This window comes from Barbatula barbatula, assembly GCF_947034865.1.
Source record: "Barbatula barbatula genome assembly, chromosome: 23".
Lineage (NCBI taxonomy): Eukaryota > Metazoa > Chordata > Actinopteri > Cypriniformes > Nemacheilidae > Barbatula > Barbatula barbatula.
This window is the reverse complement of record NC_136786.1, coordinates 13,401,738-13,417,182: the sequence shown is the minus strand read 5'-3', so window position 1 is coordinate 13,417,182 and position 15,445 is coordinate 13,401,738. Positions and strand designations below refer to the sequence as shown.

Sequence of the window (15,445 nt, the reverse complement as noted above, 5' to 3'; positions counted from 1 at the left end):
TGAACGCAGCGGTTTCATTATTCTTTTTATATTGGTGGTGGACCGAATGCAAGTTGAGAAAAATTTATTATAAAGTAACTGAAATGAAAAGTAATGTATCTTCATTTACTCAACCTCATTTCATTGACTTTCATTGTATGGACACAAAACCACTCGGACACTTTGAAAGGGGCATAAATGAATGACAACAGAATTCATATTTTTATGTGAACTGTTCCTTTAAGTCACTCTTATTTGCTTATTGCCTGCTCGAGTTTAATTACAAGGAGGCTATAAACCAAAGCATTAAATTAGGTGTCTAAAATAGATCACACTTTCGTCAATTATAAAACAGATGGAACAGATTTGTATCAATGCACAGCCTTATAATTGAACGCTATACTAATGTTCTGTTCTGTATGCATGCATGCCAGGAACTAAACATCGAAATGAGGGCATTCAATGATTTTGCTTAATGTTTTAATTATACGGTAACAGCGAATATATTTTCAATATTCTTTAGCTGCCTCTCAAACAGCACCTTACTTAAATACATTGTGCATGCAATGGGAGTTTGACAAGAGCAGTTTTAAGTTCACTTTATGCAATTATTCCATTTATTACACCAGGTTCCCATGGAGTTCTACCCCAAGGTCTTCATTTTCCACATTGGACCTGCTTCTCCAGGATCAGTTTTCTTGTCAGTGCCTGTCTGTGAGGGTAATTTGTTGCACATAATTGGGTGTAAAACAGGTGGTGGAGTGTTGACACAAGGGGAAGCATTTGAAAAATGTGCTGCTGCCATGCAATTACAAAACCTGTATCCTGCTACTTAAAGACCTTTAAGACTGATACTTAATCAAATGGAGGAATGCTGTAGCTACAACCAACGGGAGACATCAAAAGCTGGACGGTCCTACGATGAATATGATCACTCGTCTCCGTCATGAGATAAAAAAGGAAGGATTAAACTAAATAAACAAGCATAATCGGGATTCACTTTTACCACACTGAACAGGTAAAACCCATGAAGAATCTCAGACTTCTGTTCGCTAGTAACTTTGTAAGCAACCATAATGTCTAAGCAACCACCTAGCAAACACCCAGAACGGAGTCATCACAGCTAAACATCTACACATTTTCAAAACGCGAATTTATCGACACTCTTAAAAAAGATGCTTTGTGATGCCATAGAAAAAATATTTTCACAAAAAATATCCTTGTGAAACCAAAATATTTCTGTTTCACAAAGGGTTCTATGTAAAGTAAAATAATTATTTAGACTATAAAACATAAAGAACCTAAATGGCTGTTTAGGGGAGCTAAAAACCTTTTGTACTGCCCTTTTCATCAAAGTTAAAATAATCCAAATATATTTTGGCATCTTCAAAGTATCCACTTTTTGCCTTGAATTCTACTTTTGATGATTTATCAGTATCTTGAGGTCTCCCTGAGATGCTTTTTGAAGTACCCTAGCAGTTGTATCCATTTTCAAACATTTGTTAAAAAGAAAATGTATTTGTAAACAATCTTTTTGTAATAGTTATATCTTCAAATATATAATATTATAAATACGCCAATATATTTTGTGCATCACTACATTTATATGACTACTTAAAATAATGATACGCATTACCTACGCGAATGTGTGCTTCACACACAGAAAATGTAAATACCGTGAATGTATATGCTTTTTATCTTTTATTTTAATATCCCTGTATGCCGTAACGAAATATTTAGCACTTTAAAACAGTAAATAAAAGCTAAACATCCATGGCACGAACCTCTCCTGCTGCCAGGCGTGACGGGACCGCACTGATCTCACTCCCAACAGGGATTCAGTTCCCAACCCCTCTGACACGTGACCGCACATCCATAAACACTTAGAAGACTCGGGACAGCAGCCGAATTCCCACATGAATGAATTCTCATTCACACCACTACCTCAAGACATCTTCCCGGGAGCGGACACATAGAAGAGAAACGCGTCACGGGTTTCTACACTGCTATGATACCCATTCACTGACCATCTGAAAAGCGCAGCCTGTATAATAAACCGCTGCATATACTTCTATCAAGTCAATACTATGGCATTAAGAATCAGACATTTAGACAGTTACGTTGTACTCGGATGTGTTATCGTTTTGAGCACCGCACTGTGTCCCGTCGGCGCTTATCTCTACAACAACCGCTATGTCGGGTAAGTTTTTCCTTCAGTCATCAGCGCTTCGAGTGTCGAGTGAGATTTGAGAAGAGTGCGCGCGGAGTTCGACTCGGACGAATCGTTCTGAATCGGTTGACACGGTTCATTCGGAACGAATGACTCAACTGAACCGATTTGTGAAGGTTGTTTGGTTATCAAAGCGTTTAAATGTTTTTTCAACAATCGCACACAACGTGTACACTTATAAACCATTTAAAATTACCCGATAGATTTGAATCTGTTTAAACGGATCGATTCAAATGAATCGAATCTCACCAGACGAGAGGAGGCAGCCGGCAAAATAGATGTTTTGCGTTTGAGCACATAAAGTTAACACTGGCTTTATTAAAGAAAGCTGTTTATTCGGGCCAGCATTTTTTCTTTGCAATAGTGAAAAGCAGTCCTTAAGTGACATCTTAAAGGTGTACAGATATATCTAGTCTCGACAGGTAGAAGCATGACATGCAGGGGACCTCTGAAGATCATATGGACTGACAAACTGGCAGGTAGGCTGATGTTTACATTTTTGCCGATACAGTAAATGTGCGAGAGGTAAATATCAGCTTAATGCTGGAAGACTCTCGATGATAAATAAAAGAGTTTCGATATATCAACATCAGAAAGGCATGGGAAGAGGGACAATACTTCCGATATTCTGTAGTTTCAGAGATTTACACTAAATCTGTCTGATTTCTTCAGCTGAATATAAAGTTTGAGTTGCATTTAGAAAATGTTTTCATATCCAATTGTATGAATTATTAAAAGCAAGGAAGCTTAAAGGAATAGTTCACCCAAAAATTACATTTCGTCATCATTTGCTCACCCTACAGTTGTTATAAACGGGCATACATTTCTTTGTACACAAATGAAGATATTTTTACGAAGGTTTACTGTAACTAAGCCGTAGTGGTTGAAAAGACTAGGAGTCAATAGTGACCCAAAACCGCCTAGTTCAAATTTTCATTAAATATCTTCATTTGTGTTCAGGGTGAGCAAATGATGGCAGCATTTCTATTTTTGATTGAACTTTTCCTTTAAAAGAAACAAATAATTCACAAAGCCAGATGAATGCTAACAGTCCGAGTAAGAAAATGTTGGCCTGTCAGCAACAGAGCCCAGAAGTTGAGGAAAACTGAAAAGGATGCCTCATTCCCGTGGTCTTCTGAGATGTACATGATGATAATATCACAGTTTACAGTCGGTGTCTGAGATGTGTTTCGGCTTTAGTTATATAGTTTTCAGTGAGAAACAACGTGACACTTCATGCATGCAGGTCAATGCCAATGATTCTGTGATGGAGGATTGGGAATATCGGCACTTATCATAAGAAAAGCTTTGGAACAACAAGTTATTAAAAACTCCAGACACTCAATCCTGTCCTCCATAGGGTCATTGTGTTTCTCTGTCCTATCAGATGGATGCCTTACGTGGGGCAATAAAACGCAGCAATCAACGCCTCTTCATGTATGTGAGGGTGTGAAGCCGGGTGCGTTTGACCCATCTTAGCCAAGAGGCACAACATCATTCCTCACACCTTCACACAAATGCAAGGCTTTGTCCTTAATGTGCGACTCAGTTGTCAGTTGACGTCAGAAGAGTTGTTTCATTTGTGAAATTTTGAATGCGCTCATATTTATGTTTGTCTCAAATTACTCCAATATACTCTATCCTTTCAGTATCCTACACTGTACAGAATTTATGTAGAGATTACAGTATTACTGGCAGCAGTTCGCCAATAACTTACTGTAGATTTACATTTATGTTATTTACTGGTAACGGTTTGTTATTTAAGATAAATTATAATTTAACACTAACTATCTAAGTCTTTATACTTACAGAAATCTTTAAATAGCTGCACAATGCAAAGCATACTGGGAACCAAAAGTAGAAAATAAACAGAAAAAGGAGGATTTCTGGTTCCAAGAATGCTTTTTATGAGGCTGTTATTTTAATCGTTTTTTTTTGTAACGATAAAGACTTGTTCATCTTTAATGTAGTGGTGGGCATAGATACATTTTAATCTAGATTAATCTCACTGTAATCTCGGAATTACTCTAGATTAATCTCACTGTAATCTTGGAATTAATCTAGATTAAAATGGCTCATTTGCATTCTGCCAAAGACATTCAGAATATGTGTGCTACCCAAATAATGACTAAAAGTAAGTCTTTGAGAACGGGTTACTGGCAACTAACTGCATAACTACGCAAAAAAGTTTTTACAGCGTAAACTGCTGCTGCCATTAATGTTTTAAGCATAACATTCAGTGACATCATTCAAAACAACAAAGAAAATCTTTGCAATCACAATATTTTATAACGTTGTCTCTCCACTTAGTAACATTATTGTCTGTCCAACTGTCTATAATCAGAAAACTTTGCTTTTATGTGAATTAGAGCTTGATACTGCCATGGTACCCTGAAGCAGAGGATGGGTTCATTTTGTGATCTAAAGCAATGAGCAGATATTGCATGACACCACACAATAAAAATTCTGCGGGAAATACCATTCAAGGCATAAAATTCCACTTTGGCATTGCGGGTGTGGCTTCAAGCACGATTTCCTTTGCTTTTAAACATTAGCGTGACATGAATTTTGAGGCTCTCTTTTATCATGATAAAGCTGGCACACAGTGTTTGCTCAATTACACCACAAAGGGAAAATGCTACCTGCAGCGTTTGCGTCACGTCAAGCATAAAAATAGCAGATTGCTTTAAATGAGGTAATGAGGTCATCTTTGTATACGATTTGAATAATTTCACAGGATTCAACCTTTGTAGAGCCTTCATTTGTCACGTAGCTCAATAAAACATCCGTCACCTGTAAGCTCCATTGCTACTGGAAATATTCCCATTAAGGCCCTGGAGGCATTATTAGGCAAGTATCAGTATTACCATTGACATAATAAGGATGCAAGTTCAAGCAAACTCCTAAACCGCACTGTAAAAAATATGTAGAAATTACAGTATTACTGGCAGCAGATTGCCAGTAACTTACTGTAGATTTACATTTATGTAATTTACTTGCAACAGTTTGTTCAAAGATAAATTATCATTAAACATTAACAAAAACTACAGAAAAAAAACAATAAAATAACAGCCTCATGCAAAGCATTCTGGGAACCAAAATTGAAAAAAAAACAGAAAAAGGTTTATGTGGATTTCTGGTTCCCAGAAGGCTTTGCATGAGGCTGTTATTTGATCGTAAAGTATATCATTGAAACCTGTGGTTGCATTTTTTTTTTAATTTAACTTAAATTTGGATTGATATTGGTATTTTTGTTGAATTGTCAATACAGTGTTAAGATAGTTAAGAGGGTAAGGACAAAAGCATCCAAATTGCAATATATGGTGCAGCAATTCTTTACAGCATGATTATAAAATTGCAAATTATTTTTTAAAATTTCTATTTAATTTACTGTTCTCTCTCAAATCCAAATGATAGCTGTATACCGTATAGGTCACATCACAATACAAATGTAATGTAGCCTATGTTAGATTGATTTGTAATTTTCTGCCTGGCAGTAAGAAATGTAACCTTCTCGCGTGGAAGAATATTGAATAATGTTGAGAAAATGGCACATCCCGACAACAACTACTTGGCTCTTCTGTGATCTGTTTTATGTGCAAGTCAACTGAATGTGTGTTTAACAATGTTTCACTTCCGATCAATTAGCTGGAAAACTTGAAGGAAGGAAATCTTTATAAACTCTTCTTTAAAGCTCGGACTGTCAAAATCCCTACCAATGAGATATAGATACTCCTGCTTAGATGGCTGTTCTTACAGACCAAACTAAAGCTGGGTATATACCACTTCGTACATTGGTCCAACATTTTCCTGTTTCAGTTTTTGTACACTACAAACGTTCAAAATACATTTAATCAAAATTGTCACCGCTTTATTCCTTTGCCAGTGAACTGTTTGCTGTAACTGTAATGATGTATTTGTACAGTGATCAGGTGTTCAGAATAAACCCTGCAAGCAACATAGAGGTTCAAGCTGTCAAACAACTTCTTCACAACCTGACGGTGAGTTCATCTATCTAAAAATACAGCCTTTGCAGTTACAGGGCAATATACTGTCTTGTTATATTTTTAAGAAGACTTAGATTGTATGTTCATATATATATATATATAAGATGACCTCAGAAATCTGTCTATGATGGAGGTCACTTTGGAATAAGCTTGGCTGATATTCAGTCACTGATATATAATCTAAATCATATCTGATGGATTTTCCTAAAGAGTGACATCACAGCAGCATGTGTTTTAGAGGATTTCTAGGACTAAATTAGTTTAATCAAATCAAACACAAATGAAAATGTGAACGATATGCATATAAGCTTTCCTGTAGCACAATTGTTAGAGAATGGCGCTAGCAATGCCAAGGTCATGGGTTCAATCCCAGGGATTGCACGTACTTCTTATATAAATGTATAGTAAAATGCAATGAAAGGCCCATTGGATTAAAGTGTCTGTCGAATGCGTAAATATAAGTTTGAAGTGATTGAAAACTAAATTTGAAGAAATCCCACAGCAGTCCATTCATTTTAAATCAAATGTCTCATTTGCCTATATTTAAGTATGTTAAGAAATGATATACTGATCAACTACAACTATATAGAGATTTAACCAAATTATAAATTAAAAAATTGTATCTCAAAGATGAAATGTGACATATAAAAGGACCAAATGGTACTACCATTATCATGGTACTCTTTAAATATATTATGGTAAATTAATATACATCACTCAATAATTTAGTATATACAGTAACAAAGTACCAAGTATTAGCAGCAGTACCCGTGTAAACTTAAACCTAATGTACAGTCACAGTGATTTAAGACAAAGTTCACTCAAAAATGGAAATTCTTTCATGAATTATTTACCCTCAAGAAAGATATTTAGAAGAATTTTAGTAGAGATTTCTGGGGTACCACCATAGTAGAAAGAATTATTTTATAAGTTTGTTTTGTTCTTTTGAACACAAAAGAAAATATTTAGAAACTTTTTGGAAAACATTTTTGTAAGGAAGCTGGGAAAACAAACTGACAACCATTTTAATGGTAGCCATTGGCACCCCAGAAATCTCAGCTGCTAACATCTTTCTTTATGTTCATCAGAACAAAGATATTCATACAGATTTGGAACAACTTGAGGTTGAGTAATTGATAACAGAATTCTGTTTAGGCTGAACTAGATGTCTAGAGAAAGAAACCATGTGTAAAATGATCTGGTTACCATATTATCTCCAACAGTGCCGTGTTGATTTTAAAACAGCTGGATGTGGAGACCCCCCAAAATTGGGGTCACGGCACTAATAGAGAGATAAACTCTGTCTGCTCTCATCGTATGCAATTTAGTCATTGATAGTGTTCCACTTGGCCAGTTTTCTCTTTGTTAAAACAAGCTGTAGCTGTTGCTACAGTGTGACTTCACTTCAAATACAACACCCATTAGTTTACGATCGACACATCTATCTATCTACTATTAATCAAGACATAATGTATTGTAGATGTATTTTAGTGTAGATGAAGACGTGTTTTTATGTTAAGCTCATTTTAGTAACCAATGGGTTAATTAGGGTGTTCAATGTCAACGGTACTCAACCATGTGTAGACACAACCCAGTTTCTTAGTTTGTATTTAAGGACTTAAGCACACTCTTTCTGCTTAAATCCTGAAATATTGCTGATTTTTGTAATTGAACTGTCAGGAAAGTGTAATTCAGCCTTCAGGCTTTTGCCGGCGCAGAGACGGGCACTTTGAATTACTATACTCTTTGTTTTTCTACTAAATGGCCCAGTTGTTGTAGCCAAAGTCAACAGTGTGGTGACTTGGCAGGCGTACAGAGCAGACAGATGATGCAGATCTAAGGTTATGCTTCAGGGAGTGCTATCTGGGCTACTACAAAGGCTCCAGCATATGTTGGTAATCTAATATGGTTTTGTGGATCCACACTACGAAATACTGATTATTTGAACACTGTGATTGTGGTCTTGCTGAAACTCAGAGTCAAACTATTTGTAAATTGTTAATAATAGTTAATACTGTCATAACCTTAACGTAAAAATAAATGTTTACCTTAAAATGATATTACAATTTAATAAAGTCTATGCACGACCGCATCCGCATCCAGTCACATCCAGCGCATGTAACGTACATAGGGAACTATGATGCTCTTACTCAAGATGCACATAGGATTACGATCCCCAACAAGAGGCAAATTATTCCCAGCACTACACATCATGCATAGAAACCAAAAGTGGAAAGGCTTAAGGCTATCCATTTCAAGCTACATCCACAGTTATGATAAAAAAAACTATGTAAACTTTTGCACTTACTTGAGGCTTGATCCCAATTACATTAATGCAGTTAGTCATGCAGTTAGCTGAAAACTTTTTTATGTAAACATATCCTTATCACTTTACCTCAGCCCTATGTGAGCGGAAGTGGCTTAGCAAGCTGAGATTTTAGCGGACGTATGTCATCACCCTGCGTGCATAGAGTCTATTTACTAAATCTTGTATTGAGATTCAGTCTGACTGAATTGACTGGTGTGATGTTTTGCAGGTAGACCTTTGGCAGCCCAACAGTGCATCACTGATTCATGCGAACAGCTCAGTAGATGTTCATGTGGGTCGAAACAAGACGCAATGGCTGAGCAGACATCTTCAACAGGCACACATCAATCATGAGTATGTTTATCTTCTTTCTTTGGACTTAAAAGGGTGGTTTCCCGCACAGGGATTATCTTAAATCAGGACTAGGTTAAATTCAGGCTTTTAAAGGGATAGTTCACCTTAAAATGACAATTCTGTCATGAACTAATATATAAATGTATATATAGAATACATTTCTTTGTTCTGTTAAATACACAATTATATATTTTGAAGAATTTAGGAAAACACACTGTTCTGGGGCACTTTGCACGACCATTTTACTTTTCCTGCTAGTCAATGATGTCCCGGGAGTGAAAATTGCCAACATTCTTTCAAATATCTTTCTGTGTTCATCAGAACAAATACATTTGTACAGATATGATCTTACACGAGGGTGAGTAAATGATGACAGAATTTTTTGGGGTGAACTTTTCCTTTAAGTAGTTTTTACAAACATGGCATTCACAAAAAAAACATCAGTCATCCAAAAAAAAGCAACAATGAAGTTTATCTCTGACGCTCTAGCCAGAAACACTTTCATTGTCAATCATTTTCCCAAGCAGGCCCTTTTTCACTCTCTTTTTTGTAATGCTCCCCTAAATCTCTTTGCTTTCTAAATAGACCTGGCATGCCGATGTATTTGAGCATCTTTACAGACAGAAGGGTTTACCCAGAGAATTCTGGGTAATGAGATGGGTTGAGAGTGAAATGTGGTGCCTCGTGCTTGGTCTACACTTTTTGCTTGGTTTTAAAACTTCAATCTATTTTTGCTTTGGCCTTGACAGGCTGGATAGATACATTGTGGCTTTCTCATTCTTTTCTTTATATCCGCGGCCAACAAAAAAACAACAAAAGGGGAAGGGGTTGAGGTTTAATTCAGTTTTTTCTGTAATAGCTTTGCTCAGTTTGTGACTGGTTACTCAAGAGTTGGGGATATATGAGTCTTATCTTGAACTTTTGTAAGGAAGCTGGGATCTTTTACAGAGAAAGAAAGCATTTGTTAGCTGATGAGGATCCTGATTGCAAACATACCTAATTACCAAATAAATAAAAAGCTTAAAAATATTGATTCATTATTTTTTATTATTATTATGTCATGTAGAAAGCAGTTACAGTATAAATTATACAGTCGGTTTGACAGCTTAGCAGTTATAGACTGAATAAATGTTCTCAGATGAAGCCTTGCTTTTCTGTAATTTCTGTAATTCTGTAACATTTATGTAATATCTGACTGTCTTTTTTTTAACAGGCTTGTTACATTTAAATCCGGTGCCCGTTGTTTTCTCTGATTCTGATGATATCCACCAGCATCTAAATCATAAAACTCAACTGTTTAACAGCTAGATAAAGCAACGCATGAGCTTTCTGTGGTCCCTCTGACACTCAAATCTCTCCACAGGGTGCTTATTTCCAATCTCCAAACATTAATCGAGAAACAGACTGGATATCGTTCTTCTAGGAAGCGCAGATCAGAATTCCATTATGACTATGAGGTGTACCATCCTTTGGAAGAGGTATTTCATTGTGTGTATGTGTGTGTGTGCCTGGGAGCGTGAACATAAAAAATGACGTTTTAAAGGCTTACCTATAGTTCTCTTTGTTAAAAGTTATTGTGACATTGACTCTTAAGAAAACAGAAGTCGTCATTAGACCTTCACTCCCTCAAAGTTCTCTCTCAGACCGAGTGCCAACTCTAACTGAACACACAAACCTCCTACAGCTCCTGCTCTGATTTAGTCTCATGACAAGCTGATGAATGGGGAACCTTCAGATCAGACACGGACTGGATTATATTCATTTTTAGGGATATAATACCTTCAGCATGATGTCATGCAACCATGACATAAATACATGAATGAATGTTTGAAAACTTCAGGTCTTAAGAAAAGCCAGTCAAGACATGATGAACATTTTTTTGCCAAATGAAAATGCTGTATCATACACTGTTAAAATCCAACTTGCTAAATGTTCTCCCGACAAAAATAAAAAAGTAACTTGAGGTCATAGCATTTTTAGTTAGATGTGTCAAATTATTATTCTGCATAAATTAATTTAAATGAGCCTGAACCAGTTTCTAACGACGATTATTTTGTTGACTGAACTGAAGTTTTAGGCCATAATGCGTCAGAAGGTTTGCCCGACTTACAAATTGGAGTATTCTGAATTCTGAGCTAAACAGTATTGCACAATGTTTGTATTTTAAAGATTTAGTGTTTACCTAACTTATGCTTTAACATTGTAGTTACTGTTAGTTATCTGCCGTGTTTAGAGTTTTTAAATGAATGATGGTTTTTAATATTTACCATAGTTGAGGTTTGTGTGTTCAATGTTGAGCTGAAAGCGACACGATGCAACATCCGGTAGAAATGCACTCAACACAAACTATTACAGTTATTGGGTCAAATATTTTATCGATTTGCGGGAGAAAACATGAACAATTGTAGTTAACAACAAATATTCTTTTCAGTTTTTATTTAGCCAATCGTTTTTCTCTATTTCTATTTTTTAAGTCGAGTGGGCTTCAGTCTCTATTTGTTGAGTTAACGCAACCTATCACAAGCACGTTTTGAGTTATTATTTTAAGTTGTCATGCTAGGTTTTTGTGCATTAATTGTTCATGTGTTAGATCTTAAATAATGGTTTAACGCAGAATTTTCCCTTAAAAGGTGAAAGCTTAGGTTTTATCACATTTGCACGTTTAGTTGTACCACATATAAAGTAACACACTTCCGCTTCCTTGTTCACATTCCAGTCTCTAGTTGTTTGGCCAAACAGATAGCCCCGCCCAAGACATAAATGTAATATATGCTCCACCAAGCAAATAGTCATGTGTAAGCTAATGGTTTGATGGGGCAATGTGCATTAAAAATGATAAAAACTGATAATAATCTGCTGTAATGTGTTACTGATTTTGGGTTCAATGTTACCTTCTCTACAGATCCAGACTTGGATGTTTGAGATGAACAGGACACACCCACATCTTGTGGACATGTTTTCTATTGGACGTTCCTATGAGGGACGACCCCTCTACGTGCTTAAGGTAAAGGCTGTAGAGAGAACCCTAAAGATAATAGTCCTAGAGTAAAAAGCAATGTGCTGGAAATAGCAGAGCTCTCTTCTGTCAGTTAGGAAAGAGAACACGGCCCTATAAGAAAGCAGTGTGGATAGACTGTGGAGTGCATGCGAGAGAATGGATCGGTCCAGCTTTTTGCCAGTGGTTCGTGAAAGAGGTATGTCATCTGTTTTTTATATATTCTGTTCATGTTACACCAATATTTTTATAAAGAAAGGTCTGTTGTAATACCTGTAATACACCACTATGAGGCAGACCTATAACACAGACCATCACCCCTGAGCCTTTTAACCTGTATTGAATTTTGCTTTACACATGACAGGAAATATTATGTGTGAGTTATATTATTCATATTTAACAATAACAAACTCCTTAAATCGTGAGAATGAGTGAAGCTAGCAGTGTACGGCAGAGACGCTGTGAAGTCGTTCGACAGATGCAAGGTCTTCTCTATGTGGGGGTCAAAGGTTACGAAAGATGAAAACTTTAATTAATTTCAGGAGACAATTAATAAAAAAGGCCCAATCAGACACATTTAAAGAATTCTCGTATGCTCTGCTATGTCCTTGTACAGAATAATTTCTCTATTTATTTGTGAATGAAATGATGTTTCGAGCATTTGTTGAAGACTGTCACGATCTCGCTCGCTTCCAACACAGGCACTGAACTCTTATCAACACGACTCAAGCATGAGGCGGCTCATGAATCAACTCAATTTCTACATTATGCCCGTCTTCAATGTGGACGGTTACCATTACAGCTGGAAGACAGTAAGTATTGGTTTGTCAAGTATGACGTTGTTACTAAATTAAGGTCAGGAACTTGCTAAATTCTTGTGGTTTCGATCTCAGGACAGGTTTTGGCGGAAAACAAGGTCAAAGATACCGAAGTATCACTGTAGGGGGGTGGATGCCAACCGGAACTGGAAAGTCAAATGGTGTGGTAAGTTGCTGTTTGGAAACATTAGGTTGCTAAATGGTGATTTGTCTGTGTGTCTTCATTTAATGGATATAGTAAATGCTATCACAATCCTTTGTTCCAGCGAGGTTTCTTTGGTTAACCAGCTTCACCAGCTAAGATTTGATGGTTAACAAGTTGAACCAAAACATCGGTATTAGCACCAAATCAGCATTAACACGCTTAGATAAGTAAATTCTTTCACTCTTAAGGACACGGGTATAATGTCAACCCAAAGATGTTCACCCTGGTTGCACTTGTAGATAATCCCTGACACTGATACAGTAAACAGATGAATCAGCACAATTCCAACCCAAGAAACTAACAGAAGGGGCAAAAACTATTTTGTTTTAAGTTTTTAACTTTTTTTGTCTTTGCTATGCCTGCTAGACGAGGGGGCATCCCTACATCCCTGCGATGACACGTACTGCGGCCCATTTCCTGAGTCAGAGCCTGAGGTCAAGTCCGTCGCCAAGTTTCTACGCAAACACAGAAAACGCATCAAGGCCTACATCTCGATTCATGCTTACGCTCAGATGCTTCTTTATCCATATTCCTACAAATACTCCACTATACCGAACTTTAACTGCGTGGTGAGTCTCGACGGAATTGTTCTACATTGAGAATTTTAGAGTAGATGTTCTGCTGCTTTCCAGAGTTAGTTTTTTAGAATATTACACAACACACATGTATTAAGAAAATTGTGTGTGTGCACAAACATACATACAAAATTCTAATTAGAAAACATAATGTATAATAATGTATAATATACACATAATGTATGTTTTTATAATGTTATTAGTGTTTTTATCATATCCAAGAAGGCAAAAAATGTAACTTCTCATTAAAAATACAATATGGGTCTGAAAACGTTTTTGGCACATTCTGCTCATATACTGTATTGACTGGACAGCTCACACGATCCTTTGACCCACAAAATCTAGTAACCAGACATGATCGAGTCGACCAATACTTGAACCTTTGCTTTCCCCCGTAGGAATCAGCTGCCCAGAATGCAGTGAGTGCTCTGTACTCTGCTTATGGAGTGAGATACAGATATGGCCCTGCCTCCACCACACTGTGTAAGTCAGACATCTGGTCTTCTTTTGAATCAATGACAAATAGCGCATTATGACTCACCAGCTCTTTTAACTCTCTCGGTTAACCTTTCAGCAATGATGACAATTTCATTTCGACAGTTTTCTAAGATTTCTGTATCTACTATGATCAGATGTCCAAAGGTGATGTAATGTGCTTCATTAAATTACAGATGTCAGTTCTGGAAGTTCAATAGACTGGGCCTATAAGAATGGGATACCGTATGCCTTCGCTTTTGAGTTGCGTGATACTGGATTCTACGGCTTCCTTTTACCAGAGACCCTGATCAATCCTACTTGTACTGAAACCACGAGGGCAGTAAAGACCATCGCTTCAGGTCTGCTGAAGAAATGTACCAAATGAACCTATTTCACTATTTCTTGCCATATGTAAGCTAATGTGCCTAAAAAAGGGAACTTTTTTATTAGGATTTTTTTATTTATAAAGTAGTTTTATAAATCTCTACATTAAAGTACAAATGGTTTAACTATATAAACAGGGAAGATGTGTAAGCACTTGATCTAAATAATTCTCTTTTTTAGAGTTAGAAATATTCAACACTTGTTGTGTAGACGTAAATAATGCATTCTGTTATATTGCAATTCGTTTATTATCATATACTGTAGATGCTGTGTGAAATCAAGAGCTTTATGCATTATTGCAGCAAGACAGCTTTGATCTTCTATTGAAATGATATAGCAGACATCAAATGAAAACTCATTAGGCAGAATATGCAACTTGCATATGCTTTTTTCCCTGAAAATTTGTCCAAATTTGCTTTACTTTGCTTATTTTATCTGTGCTAGGAAAATAAACGTTTACATTTATCAAATGTTTATATCATGTTTTACAATTCAGCTCGACGTAATGTATATTTGTTTTATTTGGCCAGTATATATGCAAAAAATATTGTAAAAAAAATATTGTAATGTCATAGGTAAATGTGATACAAGGAAATGTGCATGTAGCCCCTAAATTAGGATTCAGCGGGATTTCAGAAAGTAGACACCAGAATTAGCAACTTGCAGTTGTTAGATTTTTATTGTGGTCCAATGCAATTGTTGCATTACAAGGGGAAAGCAGGTGGGAGTTAAACCATAGAACAAGATTCATAGAATTTACACAAGATTTGTTATGTGTTCTGATGTAGTACGTTTATGTGTAGAAAGTAATAGCATTTCTGACATTTTATGAATATAACCTGAGAATTACTCACGAGTGAGTGTTAAAACAAACTGTGCACACAGGCTGTGATCAAGATCTTGGTTGTAAATAGAGAATTGACTCATTAATCTTATTTTAACACCAGCTGAGAAAAATAGGAAAATGTGATAAAAGGTTTAAATTTCAACATGGTCTTGAAACAAATTGATTACGTGTTGTAATATTTTATACTTATACTACAGTAGAAACAAATGAAGAGTTTGGTTCCAAAATGAGATTTGTTTGTGTTAGTTAGCTTTATTTATTTCATT

At 36.2% G+C, this 15,445-nt stretch overlaps 1 protein-coding gene across 1 annotated transcript; it reads left to right on the top strand.

Annotated features, from left to right (window-relative positions):
* The first annotated feature begins 1,893 nt into the window (after nucleotides 1-1,893).
* cpa6 (carboxypeptidase A6) lies at nucleotides 1,894-14,799 on the top strand. Its single transcript, XM_079487643.1, has 11 exons — nucleotides 1,894-2,179; nucleotides 6,135-6,210; nucleotides 8,754-8,878; nucleotides 10,242-10,356; nucleotides 11,781-11,882; nucleotides 11,968-12,072; nucleotides 12,575-12,685; nucleotides 12,767-12,857; nucleotides 13,263-13,465; nucleotides 13,870-13,954; nucleotides 14,143-14,799. The coding sequence occupies exons 1-11, from the start codon at nucleotides 2,067-2,069 to the stop codon at nucleotides 14,331-14,333; spliced, it is 1,317 nt and encodes a 438-aa protein (XP_079343769.1). The 5' UTR covers nucleotides 1,894-2,066; the 3' UTR covers nucleotides 14,334-14,799.
* Nucleotides 14,800-15,445: the final 646 nt, after the last annotated feature.

Coding starts and splice junctions, on each gene's coding strand:
- cpa6 (XM_079487643.1), top strand. CDS start 2,067: ATGGCATTAAGAATCAGACATTTAGACAGTTACGTTGTACTCGGATGT. Junction 2,180..6,134: donor TACAACAACCGCTATGTCGG/GTAAGTTTTTCC, acceptor GTATTTGTACAG/TGATCAGGTGTTCAGAATAA. Junction 6,211..8,753: donor AACTTCTTCACAACCTGACG/GTGAGTTCATCT, acceptor GATGTTTTGCAG/GTAGACCTTTGGCAGCCCAA.